The sequence below is a fragment of the Ranitomeya imitator genome, chromosome 9 (genome assembly GCF_032444005.1).
Source record: "Ranitomeya imitator isolate aRanImi1 chromosome 9, aRanImi1.pri, whole genome shotgun sequence".
NCBI lineage: Eukaryota > Metazoa > Chordata > Amphibia > Anura > Dendrobatidae > Ranitomeya > Ranitomeya imitator.
The window spans coordinates 140,193,070-140,209,991 of NC_091290.1; the positions used below are offsets into that span (position 1 = coordinate 140,193,070).

At 49.2% G+C, this 16,922-nt stretch overlaps 1 protein-coding gene across 3 annotated transcripts in view; it reads left to right on the forward strand.

Annotated features, from left to right (window-relative positions):
- Positions 1-16,922, forward strand: part of CEP89 (centrosomal protein 89) — a 359,859-nt gene that overhangs the window by 294,398 nt on the left and 48,539 nt on the right. For all 3 annotated transcript variants that reach the window (XM_069739248.1, XM_069739246.1, XM_069739247.1), the window contains exons 9-10: positions 2,982-3,032; positions 4,215-4,298. In XM_069739248.1, coding sequence (XP_069595349.1) covers positions 2,982-3,032; positions 4,215-4,298 — 135 coding nt within the window. The remainder of the gene's footprint in view (positions 1-2,981; positions 3,033-4,214; positions 4,299-16,922) is intronic.

Genomic DNA, 16,922 nt, shown 5'->3' on the forward strand with positions numbered 1-16,922 from the left:
TCCCTAGCCGCCGCATGGATTGCTGGAGCAATGGTCCCCTGGCTGGAGACCTTAACTACCTTGGTTCACACTTTTCCCGAAGACGGTACAACTGACCAATCAAATCTTTTGAGTGGGAGACTAACAAAGGATTGTATAAGGGTTGTCCAGGACAGTCTAGATCTAAGGGATCTTGGTTCCAAACAAGGGGAACGAAAAGTAAGACCGATCCTGGACCTCAAGGAAAAATGAGACGACAATGGAGCGGTTTCATTCGTTCCGCTTGTTTTCAGCAAGTCAAACAGACGATAGTCTCTGAGCTCCTTCTTCATCCAGGGCCTTTCTCCAGGTTCAATGGTTATTAGTAACTACCAATGCCGTCTTCTTCTTCTCCCTATCATTGCTCTGGAGATCCGAACGGTAGTCCTACAGCATGTCCACTTCCTTCTGGCGGGTCACCCTATCCGAATTCAATTGGATAATGCCACGGCGGTGCCATACATCAATCATCTAGCCGGTACCCCCGGTCAGGCGCCATGACCGAGGTACATCACATTCTCTGTTTGTCCAAGATCTATCATTCGGTGATCTCGGCAGTATATATCCCAGGAGTAGAACTCTGGACGGCAAACAAATTCAGCCGTCAGGGTTTCGCCTCAAGTCAGTGGGAACTTCACCCCGAAGTCTTCCATCAGATCTGTCCTCACTGGATCTCTCCAGTTGTAGATTGGATGGCGTCCAGACTGAACGCCAATGTACTCAAGTTCGTGGTTCGGCCTCGAGATCGCTCTGCACGCTCTGGTTCTGCCGTGGTACCAGTTTCCATAACTCCCCTTCCACTACTTCCGAAAGCCTTTCAGAAGCAGAAAGGGCCCCAGTGATCCTCCGAGATCTGCACTGACCACGGCAGTTTTTGTTTGCAGAGCTAGTATCTTCCCGCCTTTATTGCAGCAAAACTGCAAGTAGGGACTTTCTCACAGGGAGTTTTCACACGTAGTTCTTTTCTATCGCATACCGTTAGTTCATTGGGACCTTAATGTTCCTAGGAATCTTACAGTAGACTCTTTTTAATCTGGGCAGCCTTTACTATCAGGGAAGGTCGCCCTTTCTTCTCTGCGATATCCTCACTCTGACGAGTCTTCGGAGCTAGCTGCTCTGCTCTTTCAGACCTTATTTTCCCTTATTGCCTTCAAGGCAAGGTTGTCCTCAGGCCATCCCCATCCCTTGTTACCAAGGTGGTATTGTATTACCACTGTTCTGAGGGCTTAGTTCTTCCCTCATCTCTTTCGGCACCAGTCCAAAAAATGGAATGAGTTCCCCATATTCCGGATGAAGTGAGTGCTCTGAGTAGGTACATCTCAAGGACGGCGTCCTTCCGAAGGTTGGATGCTTTATTTGGGCTTCCTGACATTTTTAGGAAAGGTTTAGCCGTTTCATCGGCCATGATAGCCTGGTGGATTCATTTCACCATCCAGGAGTCCTTCCATGATAGATGTCAGCCTATCTCCCGGTCTATCGAGGGTTCTAGGCACCAGGCGTCGGCAAGGCACGCCTGTAAGTTTGCGGATTCGTCCAGTCCGCATGCATTCTTGAGGCACTATAAATCCCACACTTCCACAGATGTGAGTCTGGGCAGGTGGACTCTGCAGGCCGCGGTGGCGCACTTGTAAGTAGCGGTTACAAGAGGGCCTGATCTGATGTTGTCCCCACCCAGGGACTGCTTTGGGACGTCCCACGGTCTGTGTCCCCCAATGAGGCGAGGGAGAAAGAGGGATTTTTGTGTACTCACCGTAAAATCCTTTTATCCGAGCCAATCATTGGGGGACACAGCTCCCACCCTGTTATTAGCTTATGCTCGTTTTTTATAATCTGACATGCTATACTCTCATATATAATATGACATGCTATATGCTCATACGTTGTTATTGATCTCCTACTGCTTTTGCACCGAACTGGTTAGCTGAGAGCCAGCAGGAAGGTGTATACTGCAGAGGAGGAGCTAACTTTCTTTGTATTAATTAGTGTCAGCCTCCTAGTGGCAGCAGCATACGGTCTGTGTCCCCCAATGATTGGCTCAGAGAAAAGGATTTTACGGTGAGTACACAAAAATCCCTCTTTTTGTAAGTTTTTCACAATCAGAATAACCACAAAATATTAAGATTTTAACAATCAAAATAGACAAAGAATAGAATCAATGAGGATAGGGTACATTAAAGGTTAACTGATGGAAAACATTTCCCTCTAGTGGCATTAAAACATGTTGCAAACTAAAACAATAAAAGTCTAAAGTTCAAGATAAAAAATTTGTATATATTTGTTACACCTCATGTCATAATAAACCAAACCCTATCCACTTATGAAATTCAAATTTCTTATTTAACAATCATCAAACAAGACAGGACATGCACACATTAAGGGGTGGGAAATAGGGGTACAGTAGTCCTAAAAGGTTCTCTGTTGAGCCCAGAAATAATCCCAGGAAGTCCAGATAGCGTTAATGATTGCGAAGGTGGACAGATTTGATACTGTCATGTATTCCATTATATGAATATCAGATGCTGCAGCTTTTTAGTAAGTGATTTCTCACCCCAGTGCTGGATTCACAGTTACACTGCTCAATACTGCTGTATAGTGTTCCTGATGCTGCAGCTTTTTAGTAAGTGATTTATCTCTCCATAGTGCTGGAGGCACAGTTACATTGCTCAGTAGTGCTGCATAATCTCCTCCATTCTTCTGTCACTTCTGAGCATGTTCTTCATAGAGACGGGAGAGCAGGAATCCATCATGTCTGTATGGGAGACATGATAGCAGCTAGTCTACACCCATTAGCTTAGATGCAACTGAAATTTAGAAATAAAGCCTGCAGAGGAAAAATGCGGGATACAAGTCTTATAATGGCCAGTTCCTTACAATGGTTGTTATATTTTAAGAATGCAATGTAATGTAGCTATCATTTTTTCACACCCCTCTGTTAAATTTGTTCCTTCTCATCTGGGTTTCAGAATGTAAGGATCGGTGGATTACCTTCCAGAGGACCTCCACCACCGTGGCTGGTAAGTTGTTGTTTTTTGTTTTTTTTTCTATTATGGGTGCGGGTAAAAACACGTCTAGGTTGCAGCTTGTGGCGGCCATCTGTCTGTGACTCCTATTGCAGAACAAGTAGGGGGAGACTAATTGTTGCTGAAACCCTGCGCACGTCAGCTGTTAAAGGTCTGAACGTTTTTCCTTCATCCCCCAAACAACCCGTCATTTTATTGGAAACATTTCTGGCAGGAACAGGCAACCTTTACATTGACCTTTTCACAGCTTGATATTGAGCTTTTGAAGTTTCAGATACAAAAATCTCTAATCTCCTACATTTACGAATGTGAACTTTTATGTTGTTGAGTATTTTTTTTTTCACTCCCTGGTTGAATCGCTCTATTATTCATATTGCCCAGCGATTTTACTGTATTTTCTTACCGTCCCATTCAAGACTTTGACCAGGTGACTTGTGTTCAGGGCCAGTTTTAGACAAAGTGGGGCCCCAAATGCTGACATATTGCACCATAACAAAGAAACATTTCGATTGTGTTTACACGCGCTGACTTCAGACAGCTAAACTAGCGCGATAGACAATATTGAAGTCATTCGACGCTTGTTTCCTGGCCTCTTTAAACTGGCCGAAGAACAGTGATGGAGACAGAGCTGTCACTAATAGATCAATCTGTCCCCATACAGTATCCTGTTATTAGCAGCACTTCTGCAGTTTTCACTGGACGATGTGCTGCTGAGAACAATAATTTCTGTTCCGGCATAAATCCAATCACTTGATGAATAGGCAGCATTTTGCTTGTTTAGTATAATGTACTACGTAGTCCTCCACATAGTTTAATGCACCCCATAGTTCTCCACATTGTATAATATACCCCATGGTCCTCCACATAGTATAAGGTGACCCATAGCCCTAAATTTAGGATAATACACCACACATAGTCCTCCATGTAGAATAATAATGCACCCATATAGAATAATGCACCCACCATAGAACTCAATATAGAATAATGCACCCCCCATAGTCCTCCATATAGTATAATGCACCCCAGGTAAATGCTTAGTCCTGGCCCGAACGCCTGCCCTGCTTGTCTTAGATTTAATTCCCTTTTTTTTTTAGCAGGTGGCTGATATGTAATATTAGACTTGGCTGCCTTAAATTCATCCATTAGCTTCTAGTCATTAATTTCTTTCTTCTGCAGTTGGATATGAAATATTTGTCACCGCTGTTACTCGCCTATGAAGACCGAATTAATGAGAAGGATAACCTGATCCTGGCTTTTGAGGTGAGCCATGATTTACCTTTTCGTGAAAGGAGTTTAGGTTACGTTTCTAAATTTAGAGATTTTCCTTTCAATTATTAGATAATTGCTGAAAGGGGACCTGTCGAATGATTTTGTCCACCACCACCTGACCCCTCTTCTTCGCTTTCTAAAAGTCTCTTTTGTAGCCTGAGCAGACACCTCATCTCGCAAAAAAATGTCTATTACTTGTGCGCTATGTACAATTTATCGCTTTGCCGTCAAGGACCAGGAGACCCTTGAGTCAGATCAAGCTTCCCAGCACCTCTGGGTTTGGCTTGATTGACATCTCCAAGGACAAGGATTGGGATGCCGAGCTACAAGACAGGCGGTGACAATTTGGGGTACTAAAAATGGGCTCCTTTTCAAAGATCAGATGGGATAACTTCCCAACTATCTGAGAACGTGAATCTGAAGAACCCTGTCTTCTCTTCATACGGGCAAAGAGCCCTGTTTCAGAATCCGGATGGATTCCAGCTGTCAGATCCCTAGCCATTCGGGAAGTTATACCCTATCCTATTTGGCGCAGCCGCTTTCAAATAGGAATAATTCAATTTCATTCAGTCTAGTAAGATCGCAGTGGTTTGGATCGCTCAATGCGACTGTCCCCGAAAGCCACATTCACCTACAGAGACAAATGGGCGCACTGGTTTGCTACATCTTTGAAGTGTTACCTGCGAACGCGTGTGCTCATTCGTCTCGCACATAAGTGTTGTCCTTGGCTGATTGTGGCAGATGCAACCTTGGCACATTGTGTTTAGCTAACTGCGCAGACTGGTCCGTGCTGCATACGGCTCGTAACTCTACATTGCAAGACGGAGCGTCCTGCTTCAGGACTATAAGGTGTTAAGTGATTCTACATCGCCGGCTGTCGTACTGCATACAGGGGATGGATCAGGATTGATACTGGTCATGGCCAGTGTGTGCTGCAATGTAGATTATTGTGCCCGCTCATCCACTTCACAATAATCATTTCTCTATTTGACGGAGCACTTCAAATTCCCACAACCTGAAAATTGTGCACACAGTTATGGAAATGGCTTTTCTCTATCGCCTTTCATTGGGGGACACAGGAACCATGGGTGTATGCTGCTGCCACTAGGAGGCTGACACTATGCAAATAAAAAAGTTAGCTCCTCCTCTGCAGTGTACACCCTACCGACAGGAAGTAGGATATTCAGTTTAGCTTAGTGTCAGTAGGAGGTGGACACGGGTCTTTCATTAGAACCTTATCTACCTCAATGTGCGTCGTTTCCTTTCAGATTTTCCAGAGGGATACAGGGTGAACAGTCACACCTGTACTCCCACATTATGAACTATGAGTACGGCGTGTACTGCCACCCCGTATCCTCATAGATTCCACAGCAGGATCAAGATCCTAGCACACAAGCGTGCTTAGAAGTCCGGTCCTGCCTCCGTCCCCCACCCACTCGCCCACCAGAGCCTGTCGGTCGGAGGAGACGAGGACATCCATCAGCTCCCTGGACGTCTGATATTTTCCCCGGAATGAGGTTAGTAAGGACGGCGTGGGATGTTTTAGGTAAGTATTCCAAAGTACCTCCGAGTCCTCAGTTCCAGGGTAGTCATTTGGGGGTCCCTTAAGATATTTTTCCAGACTGCCTAGACCGGGTTGACATTTTTTCATGGGGTGGGGGTCGCCACCCCATTCGCGTGGCAGCCGCGCTACTTCCTTGGCGGCTGCGCTGTTCTTGGCCTTACAGGCGGCCGCACTGCCTTTCCCCAGCCGCACTGTGCTCTGACCCGGCGCAGCAGCCGTGCAGCAGCCGCTGCCTTTTCCCCTGTGGCCGCGCTGTTTCTGTCCCGGTGCGGCTACCTGATTTCCTCTTACGGCCGCACTATTCTTTCCTGACACGGTGCGGCTGCCTCGCTGGCAGCCGCGCCGCTTTCTCCTGCGGCTGCACCGTTTTCTTCTGGCGCGGCGGCTTTGCAGGCACCGCGCCGCTTCCTCCTCCGGCTGCACTGTGCCCCTTTTGCCACGGCGCAGCGGCCTTGCAGACAACCGCTCCGCTTTTCCCGGCGTCCGCACTGCACCCGCCGCCGGCTTCTACCGGGGCCTACTTCCGGCGCCGCATCTCCTCCCACTTCCTTTCCTTCGGGCGCCCGACTATCATTGGCAAGCTCCGCCCACCGGCGCCATCTCGGTGCTCCTGGCCTGGCGGTTAAGCCCCGCCCACCACCCCCAGGCAGCCACAGTTACTTATTTCAGCGCCAGAAACGTTTTTTCTTCGCCATCTTAGAGCGCAAATTTCTGGCATCCTCGCATCTCCCCACTACTGTTCTTCAGGCCTGCAGCAAGTTTCGGACAAGAGAGTGCCCCAGATGTGTCTGCCTGTTCTCATCATTCCTGAGGAGCATCTTCCAAGCCGTGCAGCCTTCCATCTGGAAACCTCAGCGTCTGCCGTGAGTAGCTCTGCACCGCAGACTGACACAATCCCCTGCCCCCTCCCTGTCCCCATATCTTCTGACATTTCCCTCGGGCCCGTTTCGGTATAATTTTAAGGGAGGTCGCTCCCGGCCTCCTACTTTTGCCTGTGCCTTTGTGAAACACCTTCAGGGTTCGTCTTATAACCGCAAGCTTCCCTCAGGCAGGCCTGCAACAACCAACATCATGTTAACCGCCCACGGTCCCCCCCGCTGCTCCGCCTCAGAGCGAAGTCCCCACCCCAGGCTGGACCTCACCTCTGACTCTATCAGTAGCGGATCCCACATGGGTGTCCCAGACCCTTGTCAGTGCTCGATCGGTTGCCCCTGCAGACTTCTGTAGTGGCCAGCGGGTCTCAAGAAGCTCCGTCCGAGTCTTCCTATACAGGCCACGAAAGATCCAGACAGGAACGCCGGTCTGATTTCTCTTCTAGGTCCATCTCTCCCCACGGTCCTTCTCTGTGGTCGACTTCCCCCTGATCCTCCCCAGAGCCCCGGAGTCAGGCGAGGCTTTCTCTGATGCGCCTTCGGAGGATAATTTGGGGCCGGAGTCGAACCAAATCATAACATGAGGGATATGGTTCAAAGTCTAATTGGAGCGTCCAATCTGACCTGTGGCATCAAAGATTCCTCTACGGAACCCGTAGATCAGGCGGTTTCGTTTAGACTGTTCTAAACTACCTCCCAAAGTATTCGCTCCTCATCCTGAATAGAGGAGCTTCTGGCCAGAGACAGAGAGAATTCGACCAGACGTTCTCAAAGAGGCAAGCGTCTTAGAGTCTCATTCCTCTGGATCTCATCGCCAACCGGAATGAGAGGCGATAGAGAACGTCCTCTCCCTCTGTGGATCCGCCGGCTGCTAGACTTGCCACCAACACAGTCCTCACACTGTCCGGTGGGGCGACCCTGACAGATTCCATCGATAGGATCATGGAATCCTTTGTGAATTCGGCTTTCGAAGCTGCCGCATCATCCCTATGCCCGGCTTTCGCTTCCACTTGGGCTTCGAAGTCTGTATCCGAAGGGGCTAAACAACTCCGTTGGGGCATTGAAGCTGGAGCTCCACCAGACCGGCTGGCGGAAGTTGCCATCCATCCAGATTACTCACGCCGAGGAATAATTTGTTCCCTGGATGTCGCGTCTTCTGCCGCTCAGGCGTCCAGTAATGTTGTTGCAGCCGTCGCTCTGTTTGGCTCAAGAGTCATCAAAGAAGTCCCTTTCAAGTCTGCCTTTTTCAAGGATTACGTCTTTTCGGTTCCAAGCTGGACCAAATTATTAAGGACGCCACTGGTGGCACCAGTTCCCTTCTTAGGCGACAACTTCGGTCTTTTCGGCTTTATTTCGTCGTTTCGCGGCATCAGATTCCTCTTTGCAACAGCAGAGGCCACAGGCACGTTAAGAGAAGAAGGCATTCTTCGGACTCACTCCTTCCTGGCATTCCCGCTACTCCTAAGGTGGATTCTCCAGGTCCAGGACTGGAAGTTCCACCTAAGCATGACCCACGACTAGACCCCAGCCCGTTTCCCAGGCTGGGCAGCCGTCTCCTGTTCCTCAGGGACGTCTGGGTCTCCTCAGTAGAGGACGCATGGGCCAGGGAACTTGTATCCTCTGGATACAAAATAGATTCATTTCACGGCCCTGGGATCGTTTTCTTCGAATCCCAACCTCCAAGAGACCCCCGGTCTATTCCCGGGTTTCTTTACAGCCATTGTTTTCCTCCTTAAATCCGGGGTAATCGTTTCCGTCCCAGAATAGGAACGGTTCAACGGTTCACAGGCTTCTCTTCGAATCTCTTTGTACTGAAAGAGGACGACAGGGTTCGTCCCAGTCCGGATCTCAAATTGCTGAACAGGAAGTTTCGTCTGAGACACTTCAGGATGATATTCCTTCGTTCAGTAATCGCTTTCATGGAGGCTCAGGAATTTCGGTTTCAGGCTCCCGGAAGTCTATCCATCTTCCCCGACACTCTAGCCGTTGCGGGTGGCTCGTCATCAGGAAGACGTTCTGTCTTGTTCTTTCTCAGCGCCTCGTATCTCTGGGCATGTTCTTCGACACTTGTCGGACCAGAGTCTTCCTTCCCGAAGACAGGATATCCCGCCTTTGTCTGGAAGTTTGCTTGCTCCAGTGTTCTCGGCTCCCCTCCTTTCCGATGGGCCATAAAGGTCCTAAGGAGGTTGGTTGCAACATCGGAAGCGATTTTCCCTTCGCCCGTTTCATTCAAGACTTCAACAGGCTATTCTATCACGGGGACAGGTCTGTCTTCTCCCTGCATCGTCCGATACGGCTTTCTCCCGGCTCAAACGGTTCCTCGACTGGTGGCCGAGGTCACTTCTCTTATCCCAGAGCAGATCCTTCACAGCATATCCTTCCTTCCAGTTCCCTGGTAGGTGGTGACGACGGACGCCAGCCTACTCGGCGGAGGCGCGGGGCTTTGTCACCTGTTCTTTTCAGGGTTGTTGGTCGGCGCAGGAGTCCTCTCTGCCGATCAATGTCCTCGAGTTCCGGATCATCTTTCTCAGCAGCCTGCCAATTCGAATCCAGACAGACAATGACACAGCAGTGGCATATGTAAACCACAAGGGGTGGACTCAGAGTTCTCTGGCCTCGGCCGAGATTCCAGGATCCTCCTTTGGACAGAGGCAACGGTCCTGGTGAGATCCGCAGTGCATGCCCCCGGTGTGGACATTTAGGCCGCCGACTTCCTCGGCCGCGAGGGCCTCGCAGCAGGGGAATGGTCCTTACTTCAGGAGGTCTCCTATCGGATTGCTCTTCGATGGGGGACTCCGGAGGTGGACCTCACGGCGTCCCGATTGAACAGGAAGGTCCCTCGAGTCTTCCCTAGGTCCCGCGATCCTCTCGCAGTGGTGTGTCAACGCAGTTCGTGCTCCCCTTTTGGTTCCCACCCCTTCCCTTGCTTTCCAAGCTGTCGAAAAAGATCAAGGCGGAAGGGGTGCCGGTCATTCTGATCGTCCCGGATTGGCCCAGGAGGTCTTGGTTTGCGGAGATCGTCAATCTTCTCGCGGACGCCCCTGGCGCCCTCCAGACAGACCCGATCTGCTGTCCCAGGGTCCGATCTGCCACCCGAATTATCGGTCGCTCAGTTTAACGGCGTGGCTGTGGACTCCACAGTTCTTTGGACTCGGATGAGTCACACTATAATCCAGGCTAGGAAGCCTTTGTCTTCCAGGATCTACTATCGTACCTGGAAGGCTTACTTTCATTGGTGCGAGTCAAACCGTTTTTCACATATGTCCTTTTCCCTGCCTTCCATTTGGTTCTCCCTCAGGCAGGACTGGATTCCGGCTTTGCTCTTAGTTCCCTAAAGGGCCAGGTTCCCACGCTGTCCCTCTGTACAGGGCCTCTGTGGATTCATGGGATTTAAAGGTTGTGCTGGTCGTTCTTAGGGGTTCCCCCTTTGAGCCTCTCAGGGAGTTTTCCCTGTCAGTTCTATCTCGGAAGGTGGCTTTTCTCAGGTCCATCACTTCGATCCGCCGCGTTTTCGTTTTCCGTCCTTCTTTCTTGATCTTCCACCAGGACAAGGTGGTCCCAGGCCTCCGCCTTCCTTCACGAGGTGGTTTTCACCTTTCCACCTCAACGAGGACATCGTGCTACCTTCCTTTTGTCCAGCTCCGCCTCATCCTCTGGAGCGATCGTTGAACAGGCTGGACCTCGTCAGGGAAGTGAGAATCTCCCTGGCTAGCACGGCCGCTTTCTGAAAGATGGATTCTCTTTTCGCCATCCCTGATGGCGTGCGTAGAGGCCTGCCGGCTTCCAAGGCGACTATTGCTCGCTGGATCAGAACGGCAATTTTGGAAGCTTACCGGGTCAAGAACAGAGTGCCCCCTCCTGAGATAAAGGCTCACTCTACCCGGGCAGTCGGCGCTTCCTGTGCGGTACGTCACAGGGCTTTCGCCGACGGCTTTGCAAAGCGGCAACCTGGTCTTCCATCCACACGTTTCGCCGAACTTTACAAGGTCCATACCTATGCTTCGGCGGATGCCAGCCTGGGCAGAAGGATCCTGCAGGTGGCAGTGGTGAGTCCTCTCACCTGATGGAAATCTGTTTTTCCCACCCCAGGGATTGCTTTGGGACGTCCCATGGTTCCTGTGTCCCCCAATGAAAGGCGATAGAGAAAACAGGATTTTTGGTTGCTTACCGTAAAATCTGTTTCTCGGAGCCTTCATTGGGGGACACAGCACCCTCCCAAGTTGAACAGCTCTGTTTACGTTTGAGTTCTTTGAACACTCTTTGAGTGTTTGAAGCTGTTGATCTGTGGAGCGCCGTGGAATTTGTTGGCGCTATATAGATAAAGTTTATTATTATTATATTATTCTTTCTCTTTTACACGTTGTTTCTCCTACTGCTTTCTCACTAACTGAATATCCTACTTCCTGTCGGTAGGGTGTACACTGCAGAGGAGGAGCTAACTTTTTTATTTGTATAGTGTCAGCCTCCTAGTGGCAGCAGCATACACCCATGGTTCCTGTGTCCCCCAATGAAGGCTCCGAGAAACAGATTTTACGGTAAGCAACCAAAAATCCTGTTTTTCCAGTTCACCACCTGACAGCACCATTGGAGGACGTCCTTCTTACCCTCAGTGGGACAGGAACAACAAGCGGTTAAAAGGACCCTCCCCACTCCACCCACCAGTGTTTTTTCTGTCCCACTGTGGATAGGAACGGCAAGCTTTTCCTCCGACCGTGCTGTGCAGATGGTGGGGATCGGGGGGCCCAGCATTTCCCTTCCCTGCCGCAAAACATCTGCGGCTGATACCTGCTATGGGGGGTCCAGTGCAGCGCTGCTCCTGGGGTCGGGTCTGTCTCCTCCGCTCAGGGGGCTCTCGGTCCGGGAGCCTGTCTGCCGAGGGGTGAGTGCGGCGGCCGCTTCCAGCATGCGGCCGCTTCCAGCATGCGGCCGCAGCTTTCTCCAGAGACCGCTTCCAAGCGGCCACTTCCGGGTACAGCGGCTGCGTCACTTCCGGTCGCGTCACTTCCGGTCGCGGCCAGCGCGGGAGCATGGCGCCAGCAGCAGCGCCGGCCTCGGATGAGGCGTTACAGCACGGTCAACCGCAGCGGCGGTAAGGAGGGCAGGATCAACCAGGTAAATCCTATATAAACATCTGACAGGGAGCAGTCGGCTATACGGCTAGAACTGTCCTCACTATGGAGGAAACGGCCAGACCTGATGGGACTGACCAGCTTCAGGGGCACGTGAGTGGGCTATACTAAGCCATACCACAATGCTCACCCCTCCCCCTACTTCCCTATCTATGGAGTATATCTATGTATCTCTATCTATCCTAGGCAGAGCCTCCCATCCCCGCACCCGAAAGGAAAAAATCAGGGAAAAGTAAATGCCCGATATGTGCTGCTAAATTTCCGGAAAATTGGCGGAAGCCACTATGCAAGTCGTGCACATCTAAGATTGTGGGTGATGAACAGACTGCATTATTAGCCAGAATGAGCACAATGATTCGTCAGGAGGTTCAGGCATCCGTCTCAAGCTTGAATCTTCCCCAGACAAGTCAGTCGGAACCGCAAACCTCACGGAGAAGGCCAAGAGAAGTATAGTCCTTCTTCCGAAGGAGAGATTTCGGAAGATTCAGACCAGGAAGAAAGAGACGGATCATTGGGCAGAGGGAAGAGATATCTCTTCTCTGCGGCAGATACAGATGAGCTTCTTCATGCAGTTCGTAACACCATGCATTTACAGGACACGCCAGAGGAGACCTCGATCCAGGATGAAATGTTTGGCGGGTTACATGCCCAAGTCACAAAAGTTTTTCCAGTCAACAACCACATCCGTTCCTTGATTCTGGATGAATGGCAGGAAGCGGAGAAGAGACTAGTAGTACCTAGAGACTTCAGACTCCGTCTGCCTTATAATCCAGAGGATTATATGTATGGGATGAAGTTCCCAAGATTGATGTTCCACTAGCAAAGGTGGCGAAGAAGACCTCAATTCCATTCGAGGATTTCTCCGCTTTAAAGAATCCAATGGATCGCAAAGCAGATGGACTGCTCAGGAGAACTTGGGAATCCTCGGCAGCAATAATACGGGCCAATATAGCTGCAACATCGGTAGCCCGGTCAATGCAACTATGGATAGATAATTTGGAGGAACATCTCAAAGCTAAGACTTCCAGAGATGTTATTCTCAAATCTCTACCTTTTATTTAAACTCGCAACAGGCTTTATGGCGGACCCTTCAGCAGAATCCGTGCGCTTCGCCGCCAGAAGCGAGTCCTTGTCCAACGTGGCCAGAAGAGCTATCTGGCTAAAGACTTGGTCAGGGGATATCCAATCAAAAAATAAACTGTGCGGAATCCCATTCTCAGGCAATAAAGTATTTGGGCCTATTCTAGATGACATTTTAGAAAAAGCCTCAGATAATAAGAAAGGGTTCCCTGAGGAGAATACTAAAAAATTCCAGCTCTTTCGTAGATCCCAACCTGGTCAGAAGACAGATTACAGGGGGGAAAGGGAAGACTGAGAGGTGGCCTTATCCCAAGGGTGGAAAGGGTAGAGACTCCATCTTCCCAAGTGCAGGTGCAGGAAAGCCGAATAAATGACATCAAGGTGGGTGGTCGGTTACAAAAATTTTTAGGGGGTTGGCAGAAAATATCCCAAAATCCTTGGATTCTGCAGGTAATTGCTCAGGGGTAGAAGCTACAGTTCTCCAACAGTCCCGCAGAAAGGTTTGTTGTAACCCGACCCTGTCCGCTCTCAGACTCCTCTATGTGGACAAACATCCAGGAGTTGTTAGAGTTAAACGCAATAATCCCAGTACCCATCTCAGAAAGGCAAGGGCCATTACTCTCACTTGTTTTCAATAAAAAAAAAACCTTTGCGAGACTCCCGAACGATCATAAATTTAAAACCCCCTAAACAGGTGGGTCCGGTAGAAAAGATTCAGGATGGAATCTATAAATTCCACAACGCCTCTCATAGACAAAGACATGGTGATGTGCACCTTAGAGCTAAGCAATTCATACTACCATGTCCCAATACACACTTCCTACAAAAAGTTTCTGCGATTCGCCCTAATGAACAAAGGAATAATGTATCACTTCCAGTTCAGATGTCTCCCCTTCGGGCTTGCTTCGACGCCCAGAATATTCACCAAACTAATGCCTGAAGTTGTAGCCTATCTAAGAAACCATAATGTGACCATAGTGCCATATCTGGACGACTTTCTGATAATGGCGAGATCAGAGAAACTTCTCGAGATATACTGCAGCTTCACACTTTCCATTCTACAAGACCTGGGGTGGATTGTGAATTGGAAGAAATCATGCCTGGTCCCAAATTCCAGAATGAACTTTTTGGGGGTCATTTTAGACTCCAATGTCAGAACATCTTTTTTACCGGAAGACAGACAGGAGGCCCTGATCAGGCACATACACCAATTCAGAAGGAGTACCCCCTCCATAAGAGTGGCAGTGAGGATTCGGGGCTTTATGATGGCATGCATACCCTGTGTGAAATGGAGCCAATTCCACTTGCGGGGATTGCAGAGAGGGGTTTTGAAATCTTGGAACAGGAAACTGGGCTCCCTGGACAGGAAGATGATTGTTTCTCCGTCAGTAAAGAAATCCCTAACCTGGTGGACCACACTGAAGAACCTAAAAGAGGCAGTTCCATGGATCCTCGATCCCTGTGTTAAGGTTACCACAGACGCCAGTCAATTCGGATGGGGCGGACATATAGGAAAGACATTACCAGGGAGAATGGACTCCTCAGATTGCTGCAAGGTCGTCAAACTTCAGGGAGCTGTATGCGATCTGGAAGGTGTTGTACCAGGCCCAGTCACAGGTCAGGGGCAGAAACGTAAGGATACTGTCCGACAATGTCACAGCAGTGGCATTTCTAAGACACCAAGGAGGTCCGAAACATCCACCGCTGCAACATCTAGCAGGCCAAATTTTCAGATGGCCGGAGAAATCTGTCAAATCCATCTCGGCAGTTCACCTGGAAGGCGCCAAGAATCAAGTAGCAGACTTCTTGAGCAGAACATCTGTACATCCCGGAGAATGGGAACTGAACCCAGAAATATTCAGCAGCCTGTACCAGAAGTGGGGAACACCTCAGGTGGATCTTTTTGCCACCAGGTCGAATGCAAAGACCAGAGCATTTTTCTCTCTCAATCCTCTAAATGGAGCCACAGCAGTAGACGCCTTGTCTCAGTATTGGGGAGAAGGTCTTCTGTATGCATTTCCGCCTCTTCCTTTGATACCGAAGACACTCAGGAAGATACGAGATGAGAGAGCAACCGTAATCCTGGTGGTTCCTTTTTGGTCAAAAAGTAGACGGTTCTCTCTACTATCCAGAATGTCACAATCTTACTACCGAACAGGCAAGACCTTCTACTACAGGGGCTGGTGTTCCACAAAGACCCGGACTCTTTACACCTATCTGCTTGGATCCTGAACGGCAAACCCTAAGATCCAGAGGCCTGTCAGAAGAGGTCATTACCACACTCCAGGCAAGCAGGAAGCCGGTGACCTCAGCGATTTATAACAAAATCTGGAAGCGTTATTGTTCCTTCCTAGGAGAGGTTCCTGTGGATACTTCAAAACCTGACATTCCCAAAATCCTTGACTTCCTGCAACTCGGTTTTGAGAAGGGCCTCCGGCCTAGTACTTTAAAAGTACAAATTGCAGCGCTTCGTGTCTTTTTTGATATGTCACTAGCCTCCCATCCTTAGATAGCAAGATTTTCCAGTGCCACGCAGAGAATGAGACCACTTGTGAGAAAATCAACTCCTCCTTGGGACCTAAACCTGGTCCTTAATGCCCTGTGTAAAACCCCGTTCTTGTTATCAGAAGATATGGGCATATCCAATCTCTCCTTTAAAATTGCCTTCCTGATTGCCATCACGTCGGCTAAAAGATTGGGGGAGATGCAGGCTCTTTCCACTCAGGACCCATATCTTCAGATCTTTGACGACAGGATAGTCTTAAGACTTAACCCAGCCTTCCTCCCCAAGGTAGTATCCTCAACGAATATAAATCAGGAGATAATCCTTCCCTCATTCTGCCAACACCCTAGAAACACAAATGAAGGGGTCTACCCTAACCTTGACGTTAGGGAGACGGTTCTAAAATACCTGGGGGCGACGGAAGGTTGGAGACAGGACACTAACTTGTTCATACAGTACGGGGGTCCAAATAGAGGTTGTAAGGCAGCAAAATCAACCATTGCTAGGTGGATCAAAACCATCATAAACTTAGCGTATACAGACCAAGGGAAAGATCCCCCGGATATTCTTAGAGCCCACTCAACTCGAGCTATCTCTACATCATGGACGGAGAAGGGGGGAGCCTCAGCTGAGCAAATCTGTAGGGCGGCGACTTGGACCAGTCTTTTTACCTTTGCTAGACACTATAAATTAGATGTCTCATCAGATCAGTTAGCTTTTGGTAGAAAAGTATTACATGCAGTAGTCCCACCCTCGTTTACCATCCTTTGGTATTTCTCCAAGGTGCTGTCAGGTGGTGAACTAGAAAACGGTTATTAGACATACCGGTAATTGTATTTCCAGGAATCCATCCTGATCGCACTACTAGTTCCCTCCCACTGCAAGTTTATACTATTGGCTAATGTGATGTAACATTGGTGTATGACTGTTAATAAACTCTCTTTTTTTTGCATCCATCCAGATGTGGTACTTAAAAAATCACTGGTGGGTGGAGTGGGGAGGGTCCTTTTAACAGCTTGTTGTTCCTGTCCCACTGAGGGTAAGAAGGACGTCCTCCAATGGTGCTGTCAGGATGGATTCCTGGAAATACAATTACCGGTAGGTCTAACTACGTTTTCTTCACCTTCGTCGCTGATTATTCTCATCTGTTAAGCAAGCAAATTCCTTCGAGCCTACTTGTTTTCATACATATTAATGGCCGGCAGGGAGGGTTTACAAGGTAATTTGCCTGCGCAGGCAGCAGCAAGGCCGATGTGTTGTCAGAAGCCTGGTAACTAGCATTGCCTTACCAGATACCCGGGGGAACCATATCCAACTGACTACAACCAATTAACCATAACGACCGTGACTTGCTTTATAAAGGCCCCCCGTCCATTTTATCTTAATGTGTTCTGAACCCGCCGATTGGTAATGTTCATCTCCAACACACCTTCCTTGCTGCCGGACCTCCGCTGCCGATCCGTGGGA